Here is a 19652-nt window from a genome sequence, read left to right as displayed (position 1 = left end):
AGGACGTCTTCCAGATGCACCCACACAACCCTCCCTTTTCTGCAGGAGTTTTCCATAAGGCAGGAGCCAGCTTGTTTGCCAAGTTCCTAGTTCAGGTCAACCCCGACAGGAGGGTGAGGGTTGGGGGTTTTTTTTTCACTCTGAGAGGTCCAGGGCGTGCCACGCCTGGGGCATCGCTGCCTGCTGCGGATGCACTTGCGCATTGAGTGCCGCTGAGATGTAGCCCTGTGGCCCTGGTGAGGCTTTTCTGCCTCCGGGAGTCCTGGCGTGGGCGGTCTGCTAGCCAGGACATAGTGGCTTAGCTGTCCTGCTAGACCTACATAGGGCCAGTTCAGCTGTCTGCTCGGTATTGCAGTACACCACAGAATGACATCCTGAAAGGCCCCTCAATGTTTTTATTATCCCTTAGGATGTGAATTTTAAAGAGAGCTTTAGTAATATTTTTTCTAAAAATAGCTGAGATGCTATTTCAATGTGAAATGACGCTGGTTGTTGGTTTGTGTTCTTTTTTTTTCTCAAGCAATCATGAATTCACAGGCACTTTTTTTTTGCTTATTTAGCCTGATTTAAAAAAAAAAAAGCTTGTGTTTCTTTTTAGTGTGTCCTGATTCAATTCAGAGGAAGATGCAAACTTCTGCCTCCCTGTCCCAACTTCTTTCTGCATTTCTATTTGTCCTTCAGCTGCACATTTTGCAAAATCAGTAGAGGTTCTTTAGCATGAAAAAAAAAAAAGAAAGAGAGGAGTCTGCGGTTCTTTTAATCTTCTTTCAAAAATCCAAGGCACAGAGAGTATTGAAAGGAAAATTAGATCTCTGGAAAATGCCAGTTGTTTTATAGATGGTCAAATCTTTACACTTTTTTTCTTGCCTTTCAGACATTTGCTACATTACTATGTATCACTTTAATTAAATCATCAAATTGAATTATTAGATCAAATGTTTTTTTATTCCATTGTGTCCTGAGCAGGTTCGGTTAAATTAATAAAACCATATGTTTCATTTTATAAAAAAGATTTCTCTTTTGCCCATTCATAAGCTGTTAAAAAAAAAAAGTGGCTGATCAGAAAAGGTTGGTTATTACTTAATTACATCAGGTACTGCTGTGTGCTGTGGAATAATTGGAACAAATTCATACTAAATCATGAAAATTTTGTAATATTTACTATGAAATAGCAGTATTGTAAATTCTGTCTCCTTTTAGCTGTCTGTGAATGAGGTTTGTCCTCATCAAAACTTGTCTCAGTGAAGTCATTGGAGTCACTCAGCTGCTTAAAAGTGCTCATGACCTTCTTGGTTCAGGCTTCAGGGTCAGGGAGGGTCTCCTGACTTTGATCCCGTGAGTCTCCTAATTACCCTTGGGAAATAGCCACTTCTTTCCTCTGATTGGCATGAGCTATGCTGGATGGCATCAAAGCTGGCTGCAAAGAGTGGCATGGAATAGGGGACGTGACAGTCTCCTCTCTCTAGGGTGGCTTGGGGTCCTTGTCTCAAAAACACTTGGCTAACCATGGTTCAGAGGGATATTGCAATTAAGGTAGATCTCTCCATCTCTCGTGAAGGTTACCTGGTTGAATTATGTCTAAAACAATTTGATCCATGATTACTTTAAATATATAAATCTCTGGATGTCCTCCTGGAGGAGGAGGACTGGATAAGAATTCTAGGTCTGGGTAGTCGTTCACCCTGGGCTCCTATCTCTGATAGGATTTCATTAGGGGGGGCAATAATGGCTGGCCTGGCATTTTGAAGTGTAATTCTGTGATGATAAAGGGCTTCAAAGGGCACAGTTACGATTTATTGGTGCAGTTATCAATAAACAGTGATGTCAGCAAGAATTGATCTGATCATCTCAGCAGAAAGAGATGAGCATGGAGAGGCATACCAAGGATCATGAAGCTCTGTAAATAGTGACAACAGTGACTACTTCGAGCAGTGTCCTCTCGGCCGGGTCCTGGCCACCTTCAGGCCGTGCTCTGTGACACTCTGGCTCTTGCTGGCTCCCTGCAGAGACCAGGAGTGAGCAGGAGGGAAGGGGTCTGCAGGCAGCAGACCAACATGTTGGTTCTGGCTTTGTGGCATTGACAGCAGAATGCCATTTTGGTCTCTTCAACTCAGTTTAAATAGAAACTCATATTCGTTTTTTCAGTGATTCGAGGTACTGCAGGGTTTGTTTGCTTTGCTGGATCGTCCTTCTGGGTTGAGCAGAAGGATATACTGCAAAACTGCAAGGTTGTCACCACTCATGGCAGGAGCAAACATCAAAGATCTTTCCTGCCCAACTGTATTTCTGCAATATATGTTCTCTTGTTCAGGCTAGCTACAAAATGTGTGAGTTATAACTGCACAAATGCATTTGACAGGTATTTTTTTATTGTACTGGTAATATTGGTGTTTACAGCATTTAATCATTTTTATTTAGGAACTGTAGCTATTTCAGTAATGTAACAGCAGAGCTACATGACCAACCTGCAAGTCCAGGCATAGGAATAGACATTTCTCCCCTTCAGTGCTGCCAGGACTCTTTAGAAGTGAAATAATGGCCGAATACACACGCAGTCACATACCTGCAGGGTGCAAACAAGCTGAATGTGTTGGCTTTAAATGGAAAAGTTGCACTGGGAAAAATAATTCTGCAAACAGTGTCAACGTGATGGGCTGGGTGACACTTTGACTTTCCCTGGCAGAAGAGACCAGCTCCTTTGCCAGGGCACATGTGTTTAGGTATCATTGCAAGTGATTTTTCTTAGTTCAGAGTTTATATTGGGAAAGAGAATGTGAGAATCTGTCCTGAATTGTGTATTTTAAACATGATTTTTAAAGCTTGGAAAAAATCTAAACTCTTTATAGTTGAGAAGTGCACATGATGTACTGTTTCGATAGCATATGAGTGCCATCTAGTGTTCCTCATTAGTCCCTGACGTTAACGTTTCAATGGCTTGAAAAGCATCGTCTTCAGCGTTTGCGAGCGGGCTGTGCACACCCGGCTCCTCCTGAAATGTACAGGCTGGGTTTGCGCCTGGGCTCGGTCTTCCCTGGGGGAGTTTGGGGTTTGGTGTCTGCAGTAAGCAGAAGCCGTGTTTTTGCCTGCTGGTTAAGCTGTTTCTATGCTGACATCCCCAGCGACTTAAGCTTGAGTGATAAGTAACTTTTGCCTCCCTGCTGCAATCAGGTTCAGGAAGGCACAGCTTTTGGAGGCTGGCTGGAGGGTTCCCCTGCCTGTTATGAGAAGGAGATGGCCAAAGGCCATCAAGTGCCACTCTTCCCTGTGCTGTGATACGTTACTGACAAACAGTTGAGAATCTGTGAATGAAAGTATATAGAAAGAGGAGCATAAAGTAACTTCTGCTCATGTGCAAAAATATACTAGGTTGAGGAAAACACTTACTGACCCAATAGTGTCACATTTTCAGAGGTTCCAACTATTTCCAGGGCCTGCAGAGCACACTGGAGTATTTACCCCCTTCATACAGCAGGAGACCGTGGGCCAGGAAAGCTGAGTCTCAGGTTGATTGGACTTCTAATGTTCCAGTGCAGAGCTCTGAAGTGACCAAGTTAAAGCGTACATGCAAATGTCAGGACTGAAAGTAAGTCGAGAACTAAGCATCCTGCCTGCAGAGAATGGATTCTCTCGCTCACTTTACTCTGGAGAGCAGAAAGCAGCTGCAGGTGGTATTAAATCCCATTGGTCTCAGTGGATTGCAGTCTAAGCTATTACCGTAGGCAAGGGCATTAAAGAAAAAACGTGGCTCTTAAAGTGAGGCAGAGTTCTTCCTGTTTGTCTTCTTTTGGTTATTTAGGAGAGCTTCATATTTTTTCCTTCTGTTTTTTAGCTTGCAGCACTCCCCCGGTCAACATGAAAGTGCAGCCTGTGAACAGGACAGCGTTACTTGTAACCTGGAACCAACCAGAAACCATCTACCACCCTCCGATCATGAACTACATGATCTCATATAGCTGGACTAAAAATGAAGACGAAAAGGAGAAGACCTTCACCAAGGACAGTGACAAGGACCTGGTAAAACCACAGCATCGACCCCAGACATATGTATCGAGCTATCCTTATATTGTTATTTTCTCAGCAGAAGGAAGTAGAGGAGGAAAGCAGTTGTTAACCTTATAGACAGGCTAGTGTTTGACTCTCAATGAATTGCTATTAAAATGTTCAGCATTAGTTGAACATTGCCTAACAGACTACCCAAAATACTGGAGTGTGAATTTATAGTTTATGTGAGTGCATAAAGGACTAAATCTGCAGACACTTTTTCATATACTGTCGCTGAGAAGCAGCTGGCTCGGGAAATAGTTAGGCTCTGAATACCTTTTGGCTTGTGTTCAGCTCACAGATTTTCACATTAAAAGTCTGCTCCCCCAAAATCTGTTCCTGGGCTCAGGCTTTTTGCTGTGCATAGCCCCTTGCAGTCTTTGGAGCAGTTTCTGGCAGTAAGTGCTGCCAGCAGTAGGAGTTGCATGGTCAGGGCATGGCTAGGGCACGTTATTGTGGAGAGGCCCCGTACAAGCACTGCCTACGTCTGGCAGTGGAAGAAAAAGAGCGAAGAGCAAGACAGTTCCAGCACAGATGGAAACACCAATCCATCTCCTCCTTTTAGGATTTGATCTGCTTGTCATTCTTGTCTAAGTGGAAGCAAGTATTGCACCGGTCTTTAACATTCTCTGCATATAAAATCAAAGAGACATATTCAGGTTTGAAAGGCCTCCGTTTATTGTTAATCAAAGAAAGCCTCTAGAATAATGAAATCAGTAATTGTATATGCACATGAAAAATGCAGCAGCACAGAGTGTTATTCCTAATGACTGTTATCATATTTTTTTTTCCAAATACACAGTCCTCTGGGCCCATTCAATCAGTTACACAATAATACTTCTCTTATTCCCTTAGATTAAGATTCTTTTACTTCATTTCCATTTATATTTTCAATTTCCCCACTAGACATTGTTATCTGGGTCACATTAGGGAACGATGTGCCTCACAAAATCAGAAAGGAATCTATTGAAAGGCACCCAAGGTTATGATGTATTGTAACCTCTCTCATGTCATAACTTCACGCTTATAAGGGAGATACTTTTTTTAATCAGGTATAAGGAGGAGAGCCTTAATCAGCAAAAATGAGGTGAGCACAGTGACAGCATCCTGTTTTATGTAAAAGAAATAATTAAAAGTGCAGAGAATGTGATGGAGTGATAGCTTGGAAATACATTGCAGTGAGACCCTGTGCTGTGCAGCAGAGCTTGGAGGTTAAGAAAGCATTGACAGCTTAGTCTATTTTAGGGGCAAAAGAAGAAGGAAGCTCTCTTTCAGAGGAAAGTGTAATTTGCTTGCAGTCCTCTGGCAGAGGCAGCTGGGCTGTCCCATCTTGAAACAAAGCTAGACAGTGTTTTCCTAAAGAGGTCACTGGTGTTGCAAGTGACCCACACAGCTACTGCTGCTGTCTGCTGCAAAACACGAACTGATGTGATCATGGACTAAGGCAACACAAATGAGTAGCTGGGAGGCAGCAAGGCAACGTCTCAGGTGTAGAAGTATGCAAGGACATCCCAGCCCAGGGTGCCGAGCCATCATATTACACAGGTCACTGGCGTCGAAGTGCCACAGCCAGTTTGTTGCAAAATAAATAGACAGTTTGAACATACAGTGGCTTTTCTGGGCTTTTCCCAGGTTTGGGACTTGGATCTCCACCTATAAAAATCTCATTTTAATTCCTGTAAGGCCAAATGATTTGGGGTTTAGGTTATTCTGAGGAGAGCAGAGACTTTCAGGCATGAAGACTGTCATGAAAGTATAGATGTAGGATGTGTTTGTTTCTTTCTCGTGAGCAGAGTCTGAGTGCATCACTTTTATCCCAGGGAGGTCCTTTGACCTTGGCCTTACCCTCTTCCAGGGGACCAGCAAATATTTCTGTTTAGAAATACGTTTGTCTATATGGCAGAAATGTCCTGTGTTAGCGCAATGCTTTATATATTTCAGACTGATCGTGGACAGTACTGTGGGGGTAAAAAACTGAATAATATCTATTTTTTTTAAACAGAAAGCCATCATTAGCCATGTCTCACCTGACATCCTTTATCTGTTCAGAGTTCAAGCAGTTTGCCGAAATGAAATGCGTAGTGACTTTAGCCAGACTATGCTCTTTCAAGGTAAAAAAAGCCACATACGTATTTTTACATTATGACTCTTTGTGTGTTTAACATTTGCTTTGCAGAGTGCAGTATGGTGTGGAATGATTTCAGGAGATGTTTGAATGTGTGGAGACAATGCTAATTTCAGATTGTGGCCAGTAGCTTTATCACCATTCTATCTCTAGTGATGGGGGTTTGCCTGCACCTCTCTGCTGGCAGCATTTGTCAGGTTTTAGGAGAATTCAGAGCTTTTCTTGGTACAGGTGTCTAAAGCAAATTCATCAGAGACTGCTTATGCATCAGAGACACAGCTATAGGAAAATGCAAGTCTGAGCGGTGTCTGTTTTATGTAAAGAGGAAAGAAGATCAGTCCTACCTTGACAACCACATGTGGAGACGTTCAGGTTTTACCATGCACACAGTCTCAATGATTTCCAAAACATACATATTTAAATGAAAGCTAAGGAACTGGATGCTAAGCTCTCCTTTGTTATGGATTTCCTTTTAAGTTTATTGGAGAAATCTGGTAAAGCTGAGATTTGGTAGAAGAACGTGATGTGCTTTGAGTTTTTTAAGTGCTGAAGTTTTGCTCCTTCCTAGGAAATTATTACTACTTTTTTTTTTTATTAAGTAGGCCAAAATTCAGCTCTGCTGAGAGCACTCCCTCCCACTCCAGTTTATAGATATATAAACCTCGGAATGGATAATGGAAAAAAAAAAAAATCAGAGTTAAAAATTTAAGCCCTTAAGGTGCAGCAAAGAGTTACGTTACTTGGGTCGGATGCTGTGTATGGAACAAAGTAAGACAAGCATTTCCAAGTGTGATTTTTGGAAAACATGGAGGGTTTAGTCCTACTCTGTTAGCACTTAACATCTGAAGGATATCGAGCTGTGGACACAATTTAGTTATGTTCCAGTGTCATGCCACAGTGTTAGTGGCATTGCAAGAAGAGCAGGGATGGGACAAGAAATGTCCTGTCCAAGCAATATCTCCTACGTAGCTCTCAGTTTCTTAGTGTCTCAGCATAGTGATTTGGACTTCACTTCAAGTGCCAGGCAGAAGTCAGAAGCTTGTACATTACTGATTGCGGCCTCTTTCAGCAGATAACAGAATGGAAGAATTCTTTGAAATTTGACCATGATACCTATTTAATTACAGTTAAGATTAAATCATTATTGACAGTTTTGCTGGATACTCCTTGGGTACTCTAGCCCAGTGTTCAAAGACTTGGAAGTCTCCCCAAAAAGGAGCTGTCCTTCTAATCTTTGGCTGTACCCAAGACCTAACATAGAAAAAGAATCCACTTGAGCTTTCAAAACATTCTTCAGAGGCTGATTATAGTTGTAGCTGAGTTAAATAGCAAGAAATAATTATAATATTATCACAAGGGCAGAAAAAACTATTATCACCAGCTGCGCTTCCTGTCTGTGTAAGTCAGGACATTTCATCCAACTTGGGTTTGAAGGAGAGCATGTGTTTTCTGACAGTGCACTTAAACAGGCATTGCCAAGCCTGAGTAACTGACAACAAACATATCTGTCTTTAGACACAATTACAAAGTAAGGTAAGTAATACCAAACGAGCTGAGTAGCTTTTTCTCCAAACTGAGACCTGCATATATATTTTGTAGTATAATTGTTCAGCAATTGCTTAGCAATTTTAGCAGTGCCTCCCTTCCCAGTCCGCTGATATGCTGATGTTCTTTGTTTCTCAGCTAACACTACTCGAATTTTCGAGGGGACCAGAATTGTGAAAACAGGAGTGGTAAGTCGTGGCCATAAATCACTGCGGTGCGTGGATGGGCAGCGCTAATTTGGGGCGGCATTCCCACCAGGTGGCAGCACGATGTTGTAAATCTGCGACAGGACCCAGCTTTCCTGGGGAGGTGGTTGTTCAAACCCACCTCAAAAGGTTTTAGAACATACCTAAAATATTGGACGGGGTTTGATTTTTTAGCTTCATGCTTTGAGAGGCTTTGGCAGCTGGAGAATCAGGTGTTAAAAAAATCTTCCCAAATATGTATTCAACACTTTTAGAGGGGATTTATAATCTGAATCATGACTGTGGAAATAAATGTAATTTCTTTTAGTAAGTGTATGACCAGAAGTATATGCAACAGGAATAAGGCTTCACGCACAGTATCTTTGCTCTTCCTGTGTTTTAAGAATACCTGCTATTGTGTGAATAAAGCCTTAACAAGTTCTTTGTTTTAATCTTAATTCAGGTGAGACTGTAATGAGTCACTGAAGCTGACTTCTGTATTCCAGAATCAGAAATGTTGATACATTTACACTAAAACTGGAGCATACTGTTTTAATTTTGAAAGCATCTTATTAGGTTATTTAACATAAACTATCCATAACCTAAATTTCTTGGCATTTAGTATACTGAATTGTTCAGTCAAATTTATGGACTGCATTCATACTACTGAATTTACTCTTAAGTACATTGCTTCTGGTTTTATTCTGTTCCAGTTTGATGTACTCCCTAGCAAGCAAATAACACATACAAAGCTTGAATTTGAATGATTAATGTTTGTTTAATGATGTATAGAGGTATTCTAGACATATAAAATCTGCTGTCAAATTTTAATACTCAGTCCAGCTTTGAGACTGTATGCCACTGAAAAGCAAATCTCACAGCGCCTTAGGGATTCACGCTGATAAGTATCTGAACATTTAGATGCTTATTTAAAGTTTTGGCTTGAAATGTCTAAAGCGCAGGTCATCTTCTGAGATCTCAGGTTCTCTGTGATTGCAGCTGGTCAAAAATAATATGAGAAAGCAGCCTTCTTGGTTTGCTGCAGCATTTCAACTACACGGTCTGACTGAAGCCAAGAATTGCAGAGAGGTGCAGAAATACTGTTAAGTTATCAATTTAAGTTCCAGAAATAAGCATTTCACAGTTTTGTTCAACGTTCAGTAGCACCTATTTAACCCTTGTTTGTCGTCGTCTGATGCGTACCTTTCCAGCTAATGCTCCTCTTGCTGATTAATTCATGAGACATTTTTCAGTAAGTCAGAGAGGGAGGGTGGTCAGGTTGTCGGGCAGAACTGCTGATCCCAGCTCTTCCACAGAATTATTCCTTGTCCTTAGCCAACACACTTCAGTGTCTTTTCATGTAATTCAGGAAGGGGAACAACTTGTCTAGTTCTTTGAGTATATACCAAGGGTTTTTGTTTCTGGTAGAGCATCCACATGTGTGCACAGGGACCCACATGTGAGCATGCATGCACTGGGTTGGCATTAGAATAACAGTGGCAGCGTGCAGAGGATGCAAAGTCCATGGTTCATTCCCTACTTCCTCTCAACTCCCCGAGGGAAGTGGGTAGTGTCATCCCTGGCTCTGGGTCACTGGTCATGGCCAGGGAGAGCCCTGTAGTTGGGGAAAGCTGAATCTATGCATGGGCGCCACATCCCGGTGGTCCTGGGCAAGGCTGTGGTGGCTTGCCGAAGGGCTTCTGATGCTAAGTCCTTCATGAGCACCCAGCTGGCTGTGCTGCAGGTCTTTTCTAATGAGGGCGATGCCTCACTGCATCACCAGTCCTTAGGAGAGTAATGCTGATGGGTAAATTAAGGAAATAAAAATAATACCATTCCAAGCCCTCACAGTGTGTGTGGGAAGAGCCAGAGTTCCCTTGTCAGAGCAGAACCACCAGCCACGGATGCTCACGTTGGCTTTACAGCCCTTATTTTGGGACAGCCTTTATGTAATGCTGTATTTTTAAACTTCTGTATTCTGAGGATTAAAGCACTGTGAGTAATGCAGCTAAACTCATTAAACTCCTTACATCCTCCTTACCCGAGAGGAAACGTTACTCACAAGTCACCAGTGACATGGGTGGAGAAGGGCCTACTGTAAAATAGATAATATAAAGAGGTTTTTGATGATAATGGTTGTTTGGAAGTGGTGAATGCAAGGAGGTTTCCTGCCTTCATGGTTTGCTGTGTAGCTCTGTGGCATGTCTTGTTCCTGGCTGGGCCCTCATCCAGCTGGTATAAGTCTCTCATTTTAAGAAAATGGCAACCATAATGGCATGTGTGTGGAAAGGGAGGGAAAAGCAAAATAAAAATGACTGCAGGTGGCATGCTGGGGCCCCTGCTGATGCTCTCTGCTGTGTTTTTTTCCCCTCTGCTGCCGGTGACCTCCTCAAGCCCACAGCATCTCCTGCCTCCTCAGCTGACATGGCTCCCATCAGCTCTGGCTCCTCCACCTGGACCTCCTCGGGGCTCCCCTTCTCCTTCGTGTCCATGGCCACAGGGATGGGGCCTTCCTCCAGCGGCAGCCAGGCCACTGTGGCCTCAGTAGTGACCAGCACCTTGCTGGCAGGGCTGGGCTTCAGCGGTGGTGGCATCTCCTCCTTCCCTAGCAGCGTGTGGCCCACCCGGCTGCCCGCAGCGGCTGCCCCCAGCAAGCAGGCGGGACGGCCAGTGGTGGCTGCCACTGAGGCCGCTGCTGCCGCCTCCCCGGGGCCAGAGCGGGACTCGGCACTGACGAAGGACGGTGAGGGAGCTGAGGAGGGGGAGAAGGACGAAAAGAGTGAAAGTGAGGATGGGGAGCGGGAGCATGAGGAAGAGGAAGAAAAGGATGCTGAGAAGAAGGAGAAAAACAGGGCAACGGCAGCCACGGAGGCACGCAATAGCACAGAGCCCAACGTGGCCACGGCCTCCCCCAGCCGGACTGCCGAGGAGGAAGGAAATAAAACCATATCGGGTGAAGAGCCAAACCAAAACGCTGCCCCCACAGCTGGAGGTCCTGTGGAGGAGAGCTTTGCCGAAGCAGACACTCAGCCCCAGCCACTCCCTTCCACCCAAGTGCCGCCAGCATTCACCAACGAACTTTACCTGGGGAAGGTCCCAAGGAGACCAGAGACAACAAGAAAACCTCCTCCAAAGGAGGACAGGTTTCCAGAAGAATACCCTTCAGATAACAAATTCATCACCATTAACCCAGGTGAGTGACCTCTGGGGAAACTGCTTTTACCAGCATAAGAGTGCTGGAAAATGACACAATCCAAATTCCTTACTGATCTCCAGCAGACACAACGTTTTTGTGGTGCCTGGCTTCATCTGATGAGCAGGTCGTCACAGGACCCAACCCACAAATTGTTACTGGGGGGAAGAGGGAAGGATCATCCTTTTATTTTACTGGGACAGATTCATGGTCCTTGTAGCTTACAACAAGAGAAAATTTGGAAAAATGTTAACCCCCAACATGCTGCATTAAGAATTTAGTTAAAAAAAAAAGGGGGGGGGGGGGCAGAATACAATGAACTACAGCTGTGAAATTAATTTGGAAGAGCGGTTGATGTGCTGAGCTGGTGTTTCATGGGAAGGTTGGTGTATATGCTGTATGCTAATTCAGTTTATCCACAGGATTCTCCGTGACTGGGCTTTGAGATATTCTCTCAAATATGGGATCATCGCTGGTTTATTTCTTGCCACAAAACCTCATGCTCTGATCTTCCAGGACAAGGCGTCTTTTGCACTAGGGTTCCCTTCTTTTTTTTTTTGCTGTAGAAAAAAATCTTAGCCAGTTGCGGTGGGTTGACCCTGGTTGGGTGCCAGGTGCCCTCCAAAGCTGCTCTGTCACCCCCCTCCTCAGCTGGGCGTGGGAGAGAAAATATAAAGAAAGGTTCATGGGCCAAGGTAAGGGCAGGGAGAGATCACTTGCCAATTAGTGTCATAGGCAAAACAGACTCAACTTGGGGAAATTAGTTTAATTCATTACCAATCAAATTGGAGTAAGGTAATGAGAAAATAAAAACCAAATCTTAAAGCACCTTCTACCCACCCCTCCCTTCTTCCTGGGCTCAACTTCACTCCCAATTTCTCTACCTCCTCCTCCCCCAGCAGCGCAGGGGGACAGGGAATGGGGGTTGCGGTCAGTCCATCACACCTTGTCTCTGCCACTCTTTCCTCCTCAGGGGAAGGATTCCTCACACCTCCCCTGCTCCAGCGTGGGGTTCCTCCCATGGGAGACAGTCCTCCATGAACTTCTCCAATCTGGGTCCTTCCCACAGGCTGCAGTTCTTCACAAACTGCTCCAGTGTGGGTCCCTTCCATGGGGTGCAGTCCTTCAGGAACAGACTGCTCCAGCGTGGGTCCCCCGTGGGGTCACAAGCCCTGCCAGCAAACCTGCTCCAGCATGGGCTCCTCTCTCCATGGGGCCACAGGTCCTGCCAGGAGCCTGCTCCAGCATGGGCTTCCCACGGGGTCACAGTCTCCTTTGGGCCCATCCACCTGCTCTGGTGTGGGGTCCTCCACAGGCTGCAGGTGGATATCTGCTCCACCACTAACCTCCATGGGCTGCAGGGGGACAGCCTGCCTCACCATGGTCTTCACCACAGGCTGCAGGGGAGTCTCTGCTCTGGTTCCTGGAGCACCTCCTCCCCCTCCTCCTTCACTGTCATTGGTGTCTTCATTTCTCTCACACATTCTCGCTCCTTTCTCTGGCTGCAGTTGTGCAGTTTTGGGTTTTTTTCCCTTTCTTAAATATATTACTCCAGAGGCGCTGCCACTGTCACTGATGGGCTCAGCCTTGGCCAGCGGCGGATGCGTCTTGGAGCCGGCTGGCATTGGCTCTGTTGCACATGGGGAACCCTTCTAGCAGCTTCTCACAGAAGCCACCCCTGTAAGCTCCCCACTACCAAAACCTTGCCACGCAAACCCTATACACCAGCCGGAGTTTACATATTGGATGAGTATACATGTATATGTATATACGTATATACATACATAGAGAACATCAGGACATATTTGTCCTGATGAGAATTACCGATGCTCCTGTGCACACCAACTCTGGATGTATGTACCAACTCCACAGTATGTACACAGCAAATACTACCTTTTGGAAGCATGCCCAGGTGATCTCCGTGTGCACCAAGCCCTGTGTGGTCAGGATTTGCTGCGCAGGCCTATGCAAACAGGTATCTCACAGTGCTCCCAGCTCACTGTGCAGAAGGTCCAGTGCATATGCACGTGTTTCTGCCTGGGGAGCTCCAGGCACTGGTGAGGAAAACAGATCTTACAACTGCAAGGAGCAAATGGAGTACATGCATATGGATTTGATTTATCTGCAGAGTAAGGACTGAGATTTAGAGACAGCGCTGAGCTTATCTGAGTGATTATGTGTATTACCACAGCCTTTATAAGATAGTGCACATTTTTTGTTTGGTGTTTTTTTTTTACTGTTATTGTTTATTTTGCTAATCTGTAGACTGTTTTGTAATTTTGTTTTTCCATCCAAGCTTCTCTAGAGTTAGAGTACTGTGAAAAAACCTTACATATTTATTTTTCCCTACATTTATAAACACAAAAATGCAGACATTGTGCACTCAGTTATAGCTCAGAACCAATTTAATAAACAAAGCTAAATCCAATCTTTAATAACATTTGTTACAGAAATGCTGACCTGACTGTAATGCTGTGAATCATAACTGTTCTCTAAGAGAACAGATTAACAATGTGGAAGCCAAGAAACCTGCACCAGGTTGTGCTGATTTTTTTACTGCTGCTGTTTTTCTTACTCCTCAACCGGAAATATTCTTCAAAGTCCAGTACTCCCACTGAATATGGTCTGAGATGCCTGTCAGGCAGCTTTCAACATGCCACTTGCCCTAATCACCTTTTTATCAGGAAGGAAGGAGCTTGTCCTAGCCGTGCTTTGCAATGTTGGGTGTAGGCATTCAGCACCAGTTAGGTTCAGACCCCAGCAATTCAATCTGCCTGGGTAAACCTGCCTCCCTCTGAAATAGCTGTCTTTGGTTCTTCTTGCCTTCTGCTTCCCTGTTTCTCATGTGCCAGTTTCTTGGATAGCCTAAGTACAATGTCCCTTATCTAAGACCTAGAAAGGGCCTCGTAGCTTATTCTCAGCCTAATAAATTGGAGGAAAGATGTGTGGGTGTTCTTGTTTCTTAGCTCATGACAAAGGGATTGTTATTAGATTGTTTTTTATTCCATGGTGAAGTTAAGATGAAAAAGGTGAAAATCAATGAGACGGGGAAATATCGTTAATATTGCTAAGAAGTACTTACTGGTTATTGTGAATTTTATCACCTTAGTCTGTAGGGATTTCTGCCTGTTCTTAGCATGCAGAGAGCTATCACTGAAAGTGGTTCCATGCAGCTTTGCCTCCTGCTAGACAGCCTCTTTTAAGAGCTCTGCTTACTTGCAGGCTTGAAGTGACCCTGCCTGAAGACTACATGCAAAGATGATCAGCCTTTAAAGGACTCTGCAAATTATGTTTTCCATGCTTATATATGGGGGGGGAAGATAACTTACTAAGATCTCTGTGTCTTACAAAAATGGCTTGCATGTGTAGGAAATTACATCCAAAATGATGAGCACATGATGTCTGGGGTAAAAGATAAGCAAGAGTGTTACCTGTTTCACCCAAATTAACTTTAGTTAAATCTTAGTTAAACCTCTGGCGGCATACCTGGGATGAGAAGAAGGAATTGTACCATATTTTCAGCTTCCCAGACAAGCCTCTCCCAGGCCCCTCGGTGTACTGAAGAGGACACTCAGCAGCAAAAGGGCCGGGAAAGGATATTAAGAAATGAAGAAGGGCCTATTTGTGCCATTTTCCTTGGGGTTGAGGTTCATTTACTGTCCTTGACCTCCAGGTGGAAGAAGTTAGGTTGGTCAGAAACCTGGTGACTCCCTTCCAGACATTGGGAAGGGCTAGTGTTTTTCAACTCTGAGAATGTTTTGAGATGTTTCTTATTGGCTTCAGGACAGAGGTTTTCAGTCTGAATCCCTTTGTACCAGGTGTGAAGACCTTGTCCTTCAAAGTCTCTTCAGGCAAATCCTTCTTTTCTTTGCATCTTGTGTCACCAGGCATCTGCAATGGATAGCTGAGGTCTACCTAACCCAGAATTTGCCCAAATATTTTACTAGATGAGTCTGAGTAAATCCTGGCTGGCTTGTTGGGAGTGTTACCCCTGTGAGAAGACTCTTGGGAATGCAGGAGAAGGAGCTTTCCTCCAGACTGGATCTAGGTTATCAAAGACACATGCCAGCAAAACCCACGGCGAATTGGCCCATCTATCAAACACTAAGCACAAAGCCTAAGACTAGTTGCTTCAGCTGAACTTTTTCCACAGTAATATGGAAATTTGCAGTTCATACCTACAGATCAGACCTAGCTTACACGAGGAGTTGAGTTCAGTGAAACTCCAGGCATAAGCAAGACCTCTTCCTATGAAAAGGGGCCTTAAAGGTTTCCCATGACAAGGTAAACTAGAACTCAAGACCAGCAAAGCCAAGAGGACATTGCCAGAAGTGTCTGAAAGTATTCCTGAGCATCAGAATAGTTAAAAGAGGGTGAAGGCCCCTTCCAAAGAGAGCAGAAAGAATCCCTGCAGTTTACCCTGTAGATGGCAGAAACTTTTTTGGATACATCTTTTCTCCGGGAAAGCTGTCACGGTTTCAAAACTATTTTTGTGAGTAGAAAGTTTAATCATTTTAAAGAGTAGAAAATTGTTTCATAACAATGTACACTTGTAAAATTAATTATATAGCATCAAATTAGCAGTTGTAAGGAGATAACTGAATGGGGAAGTACTCATGAGTGTGGATGATTAGAGGAGAACAGGGAACACATGAGAAATTACAGGGAAAGTGCGAGGCCAATTAGTACAGCAAGGCTCATTTTCTTTTAGTGCTTATTTCACACGCACATACACACACACCTCTCCTGAGGCCATGTCATTATTTTCCAAATGGCATTGGCCTCTTCTTGTCTGGTGGTATCGGCCAATGCTAATGATTTTCTTCTGTCACTGAACGCTTGCTTGCATTCTGCTCTTTCATTTTCCTGATCATCCTTTTCTCTGTTTTGGTGCCCACATTAGACTAATTGTACCTTTGATCTGCAACTGTTACACACGCAGCTGCTGAGCATTGTCCGCGACTCTGAAACCTGACAATTAGGAAAACAGTGATTAGAAAGATGCTTTACCAAAAAAAAAAAAACCAACACCACAGGAAACACCACCCCCCCATGATTCAGTTTAATCAGGCTAGAGTAGATATCATCCCACAGAATTTTGGTTTGTTTTGCCGGACAGTTAAACAGATGCTTTGTATCTGACAAGAGATAACGAATGGGCTGTTGTGAGCAAAATAATAGATGTCAGGTAGGGGCTCTTGCCTCAGTCATGAGGTGGGACTGAGAAGGGAGACGTGGGTTTGGCCCTTGATCCAAACTTCAGCCAGGAGCTTAGCATTCACCCACTTCTGTCCAGTACTTCCCCCGAGGGGCTATGAGATCGTGATGTGCAGGGCTTAATTTTTCAGGCCTGGTGTATGCTTTTAGCAGAGGCTGAATTTTGGTTTTAGACCAGTCTTTGCCAGGTCTGAGGTTACAAAAGCCTTTTGGGGATAACCTCATTAAGATAATTAAACATCTGTGTAATTCTTTCTTTCTCCATACATGGCAAGCATTATTAAGCTGTATTTCATGTGGCACCTGAGCCATTTTGCATGGCAACTTAGAGGAGGAAACAGCAGAATGGCTTGAAAGTAAAAGCATTGAATTATTTGATGTTTGCAAAGAGTATGAATTTCAGATATCTGACATCAGGATTGAATATGATTGGCATCTGTTTACAAAACAGTGAAAAGCCATGGTTGGTTGTACACAGCCTGTAAGTATGACTGCTGTAGGAATACCTTTAAAGAAATAGGGAGAAAATAGCTGCACAGTGGCATGAGCTTGTATCAAAGGTAATACTTTTTAAAAAACATGGTTTTGCCTTTTCATCATATAACAATATGGCCGACACTATTTTCCAGAACTGACATAGCTTTTTAAGCCCATGATTTCATTTACTCAAAGGAAAGATGGGCAGGTCACTTTTTTTTAAGTGACCAGATGAAGTGAGGCAGTTTGGCAGCGCGGGGTTTCTTTTGGCCTGCAGAACGCGCATATTGTCATAGTTAACGGTATCTGTAATGGTACAACAAACAGAACTTTGCCCTGGCGTTTTGTGCAATGGATGGTAAAGGTAAATAGGTTATATATTACAACTATGGTTGCTTACTATAGCAAGCAGTGTTGCTTAAGGGAAATAAACATGTCAATATTCTCGGGAACCAGTTACCAAGAATACACAGAAGAACAGTACATTTCACAAATTGTAGAATGCCTCCTTCTTGCCTTGACCTTTGTGCAAGAGTTGCATTGCCAAAGCCTCCCTCACTGCCTAATGCCCTCTAATACTCTCTGTGCCAGGGCCTCATTCATCCAAGGCCTAGATGGAACTGCTGAATGGGTGGTGCACAGGAGTTAGGGATTTTTCCAGATGCAGGAGCAGATTTAGTAATGGTGGGCCTTGTATTTTGTGGGACCTCCTGAAACAGATATGCTGTAATAATTTTTATTCCTTCCTACTGGGATGAATTCCAAGCCAGTAAAAGGCAAACTGAATTAATTCAATGAAGGCATATGCCACTGGAAACTGTTTACATTTCTTAGCAAAAATGGAGTTTCCTGGTCCATTTTTTAAGCTTCCCCTTGCCCCCCCCCCCCGCCGTAGTACAGCGTATGGTGGGCACTGTTACAAGGATATGCTGTTGACACTACCAAGCCTCAACATTTTTGCTTTGGAAAAGAGTGGAATGCTGACTATTTTTTATTTTATAATATTTTGTTATGTAGGAGAACAGGAAGCTATAAAGTCCCAGATCTGTCTTTTTTTGTGTGTATTTTCTTCAACTCTTCTTCCAAGTTACCCAGCATGCTGCCTTTTCTAAGGCTCTTCTGCCATGACGCTCAAGAGACAGGCACCAGCACTCCAGCTGTACTGCTCTACTTCTGGCCCCAGCTGTCATTCTAGTACAATTTTTATTGGCATCGGTTTGTTTAAGCTTTCTCAATGCTTTACTTAAGCAGTAGAAAACACCTAAGACTTTTTCTTCAAACCCGGCACAGGAACAGTCTCTTTTTCTGAAGCATATCACTGCTTGGGCATTCCCAACTGGAATTTCAGGGCCAGCCATCAGCATGCGAAAATGGCATTTGCTATTCTGGCACTCAGCACACTGAACGCTTTCTTATCCTCACATCTGCGGTATAGGGAGTTGGCAGGGTCAGATAAGTGTGTTCTCCACAGTAGACTGAGTAAGAGGAGCATCATGAGCACTGCAGAATTTAATAGTTTGCATTGGGACTCCAGCCCATGCTGTGCTTATAATGGAATTTAATTTTCTTCCCATGCAAACAGAAACATATGTTTTTGTGTTGAAATATGTGGAGGTGAAACTAAACAGAATATTGTCATTGGAGAGAAATGAAGCAACACCCTACTGGATGTAAGGTAGTGGGACTGTTTGGCTCGCCTACTAAGTTTTATTACATTGCGTGATTTTTTGCTTTGTCCCTTTTACCAATCTGATTAGTAACACTTGCCTCACAGGCTTAATTTTTTCATGCTGTTAAATGATTTGAAATGCACTGATAAAAAAACAGTGCCTCAGGCCTTATGATTTTTGCAAGTTTGGCAAATACAAAGAATAAGCCTTTGCTCTAGTTTTAGGGTTGTTCTTTTTCTTATTCTTTGCTAGTCAAGGAAATCAAAGACCTGTCTTAAAAACAGTATATTGTATGCTGTTAATATGCTGTGAAGACGAAAGCTCACCACGTGCTCAAGGTACAAGGTTGTGTGCCTGTTCTGCGAAGTGGCACTGTTGGTACCCGCCGTAGCCTTTCTTACTGAAGTTGGAGACAGCTGGCTACTCATCTCTCTTTTGATTGGTTCTATACTCAGTGCACATTCATTTCCCCCAAACATCCCTCTGATTAGCACCTCATTTAGACTGCTTGCTAAAGGGCATTACCTCCATCAGCCTAGTTCTTAAAACTAGAAAGATTTCTTGCTGGGCTTGCAGCAGCCTGCAGCCTTGCTCTGTTTTCAGCAGTCAGGCGAAAGCATTTACAATTAACCTTTACTTCCATGTTAGCTGAATTTTACTCCTGCCTATGGAGGAGTATAATCTAAATGCTATTAAAATAGAGTATGACTTCATATTATGTGACATCTGGTGACTTCCAATTATCTGTGTTTTGCCTGCCTACAGTGAAAAGGCAATTATGTTCTTCTGGTAGGATTTGCAGCAGTTTCAGAAGATATGATAATACAATACTGAACGAGGGCAAGGAAGCACATTGGTAAGGAAAGACTCACATAGGCTAAAAAGTAGAAGTCAAGTGTGTACATTTGAATCCTCGTTCAAATCTGAAGCTGTTTGCACTAATCCTTTCCCCTTATGTCCTGTTGACAGGTATTGATCAACTACTGCCTGTTAGGAAACATGAATAAGATAAAGAATCAGCTTCTGTATTTTTCTTTTATCATTTTGTCAAAAACAATTTATTCGTCAAGTCTACATGAATTTGCACCAATTAGATGTCTTTTGAAATACCTTGATACAGTGCCTATGCGTATTGGCTCCGACACTTGCAGAACCTCTAGATATTCATCTTGTGTATGATACAGTTATTTTAACAAGAT

The 19652-nt window shown here is 43.5% G+C and overlaps 1 protein-coding gene across 1 annotated transcript in view; it reads left to right on the top strand.

The window, feature by feature from the left end:
• Nucleotides 1–19652, top strand: part of PTPRG (protein tyrosine phosphatase receptor type G) — a 420049-nt gene that overhangs the window by 325199 nt on the left and 75198 nt on the right. The window contains exons 9-12 of the mRNA XM_064453587.1: nt 3830–4014; nt 6044–6152; nt 7850–7899; nt 10291–11089. Of these exons, the coding sequence (XP_064309657.1) occupies nt 3830–4014; nt 6044–6152; nt 7850–7899; nt 10291–11089 (1143 nt within the window). The remainder of the gene's footprint in view (nt 1–3829; nt 4015–6043; nt 6153–7849; nt 7900–10290; nt 11090–19652) is intronic.

This window comes from Phalacrocorax carbo, chromosome 6 (genome assembly GCF_963921805.1).
Source record: "Phalacrocorax carbo chromosome 6, bPhaCar2.1, whole genome shotgun sequence".
Classification (NCBI taxonomy): Eukaryota; Metazoa; Chordata; class Aves; order Suliformes; family Phalacrocoracidae; genus Phalacrocorax; species Phalacrocorax carbo.
The sequence above is the reverse complement of the archived record's forward strand: the minus strand, read 5'-3'. Positions and strand labels throughout refer to the sequence as shown.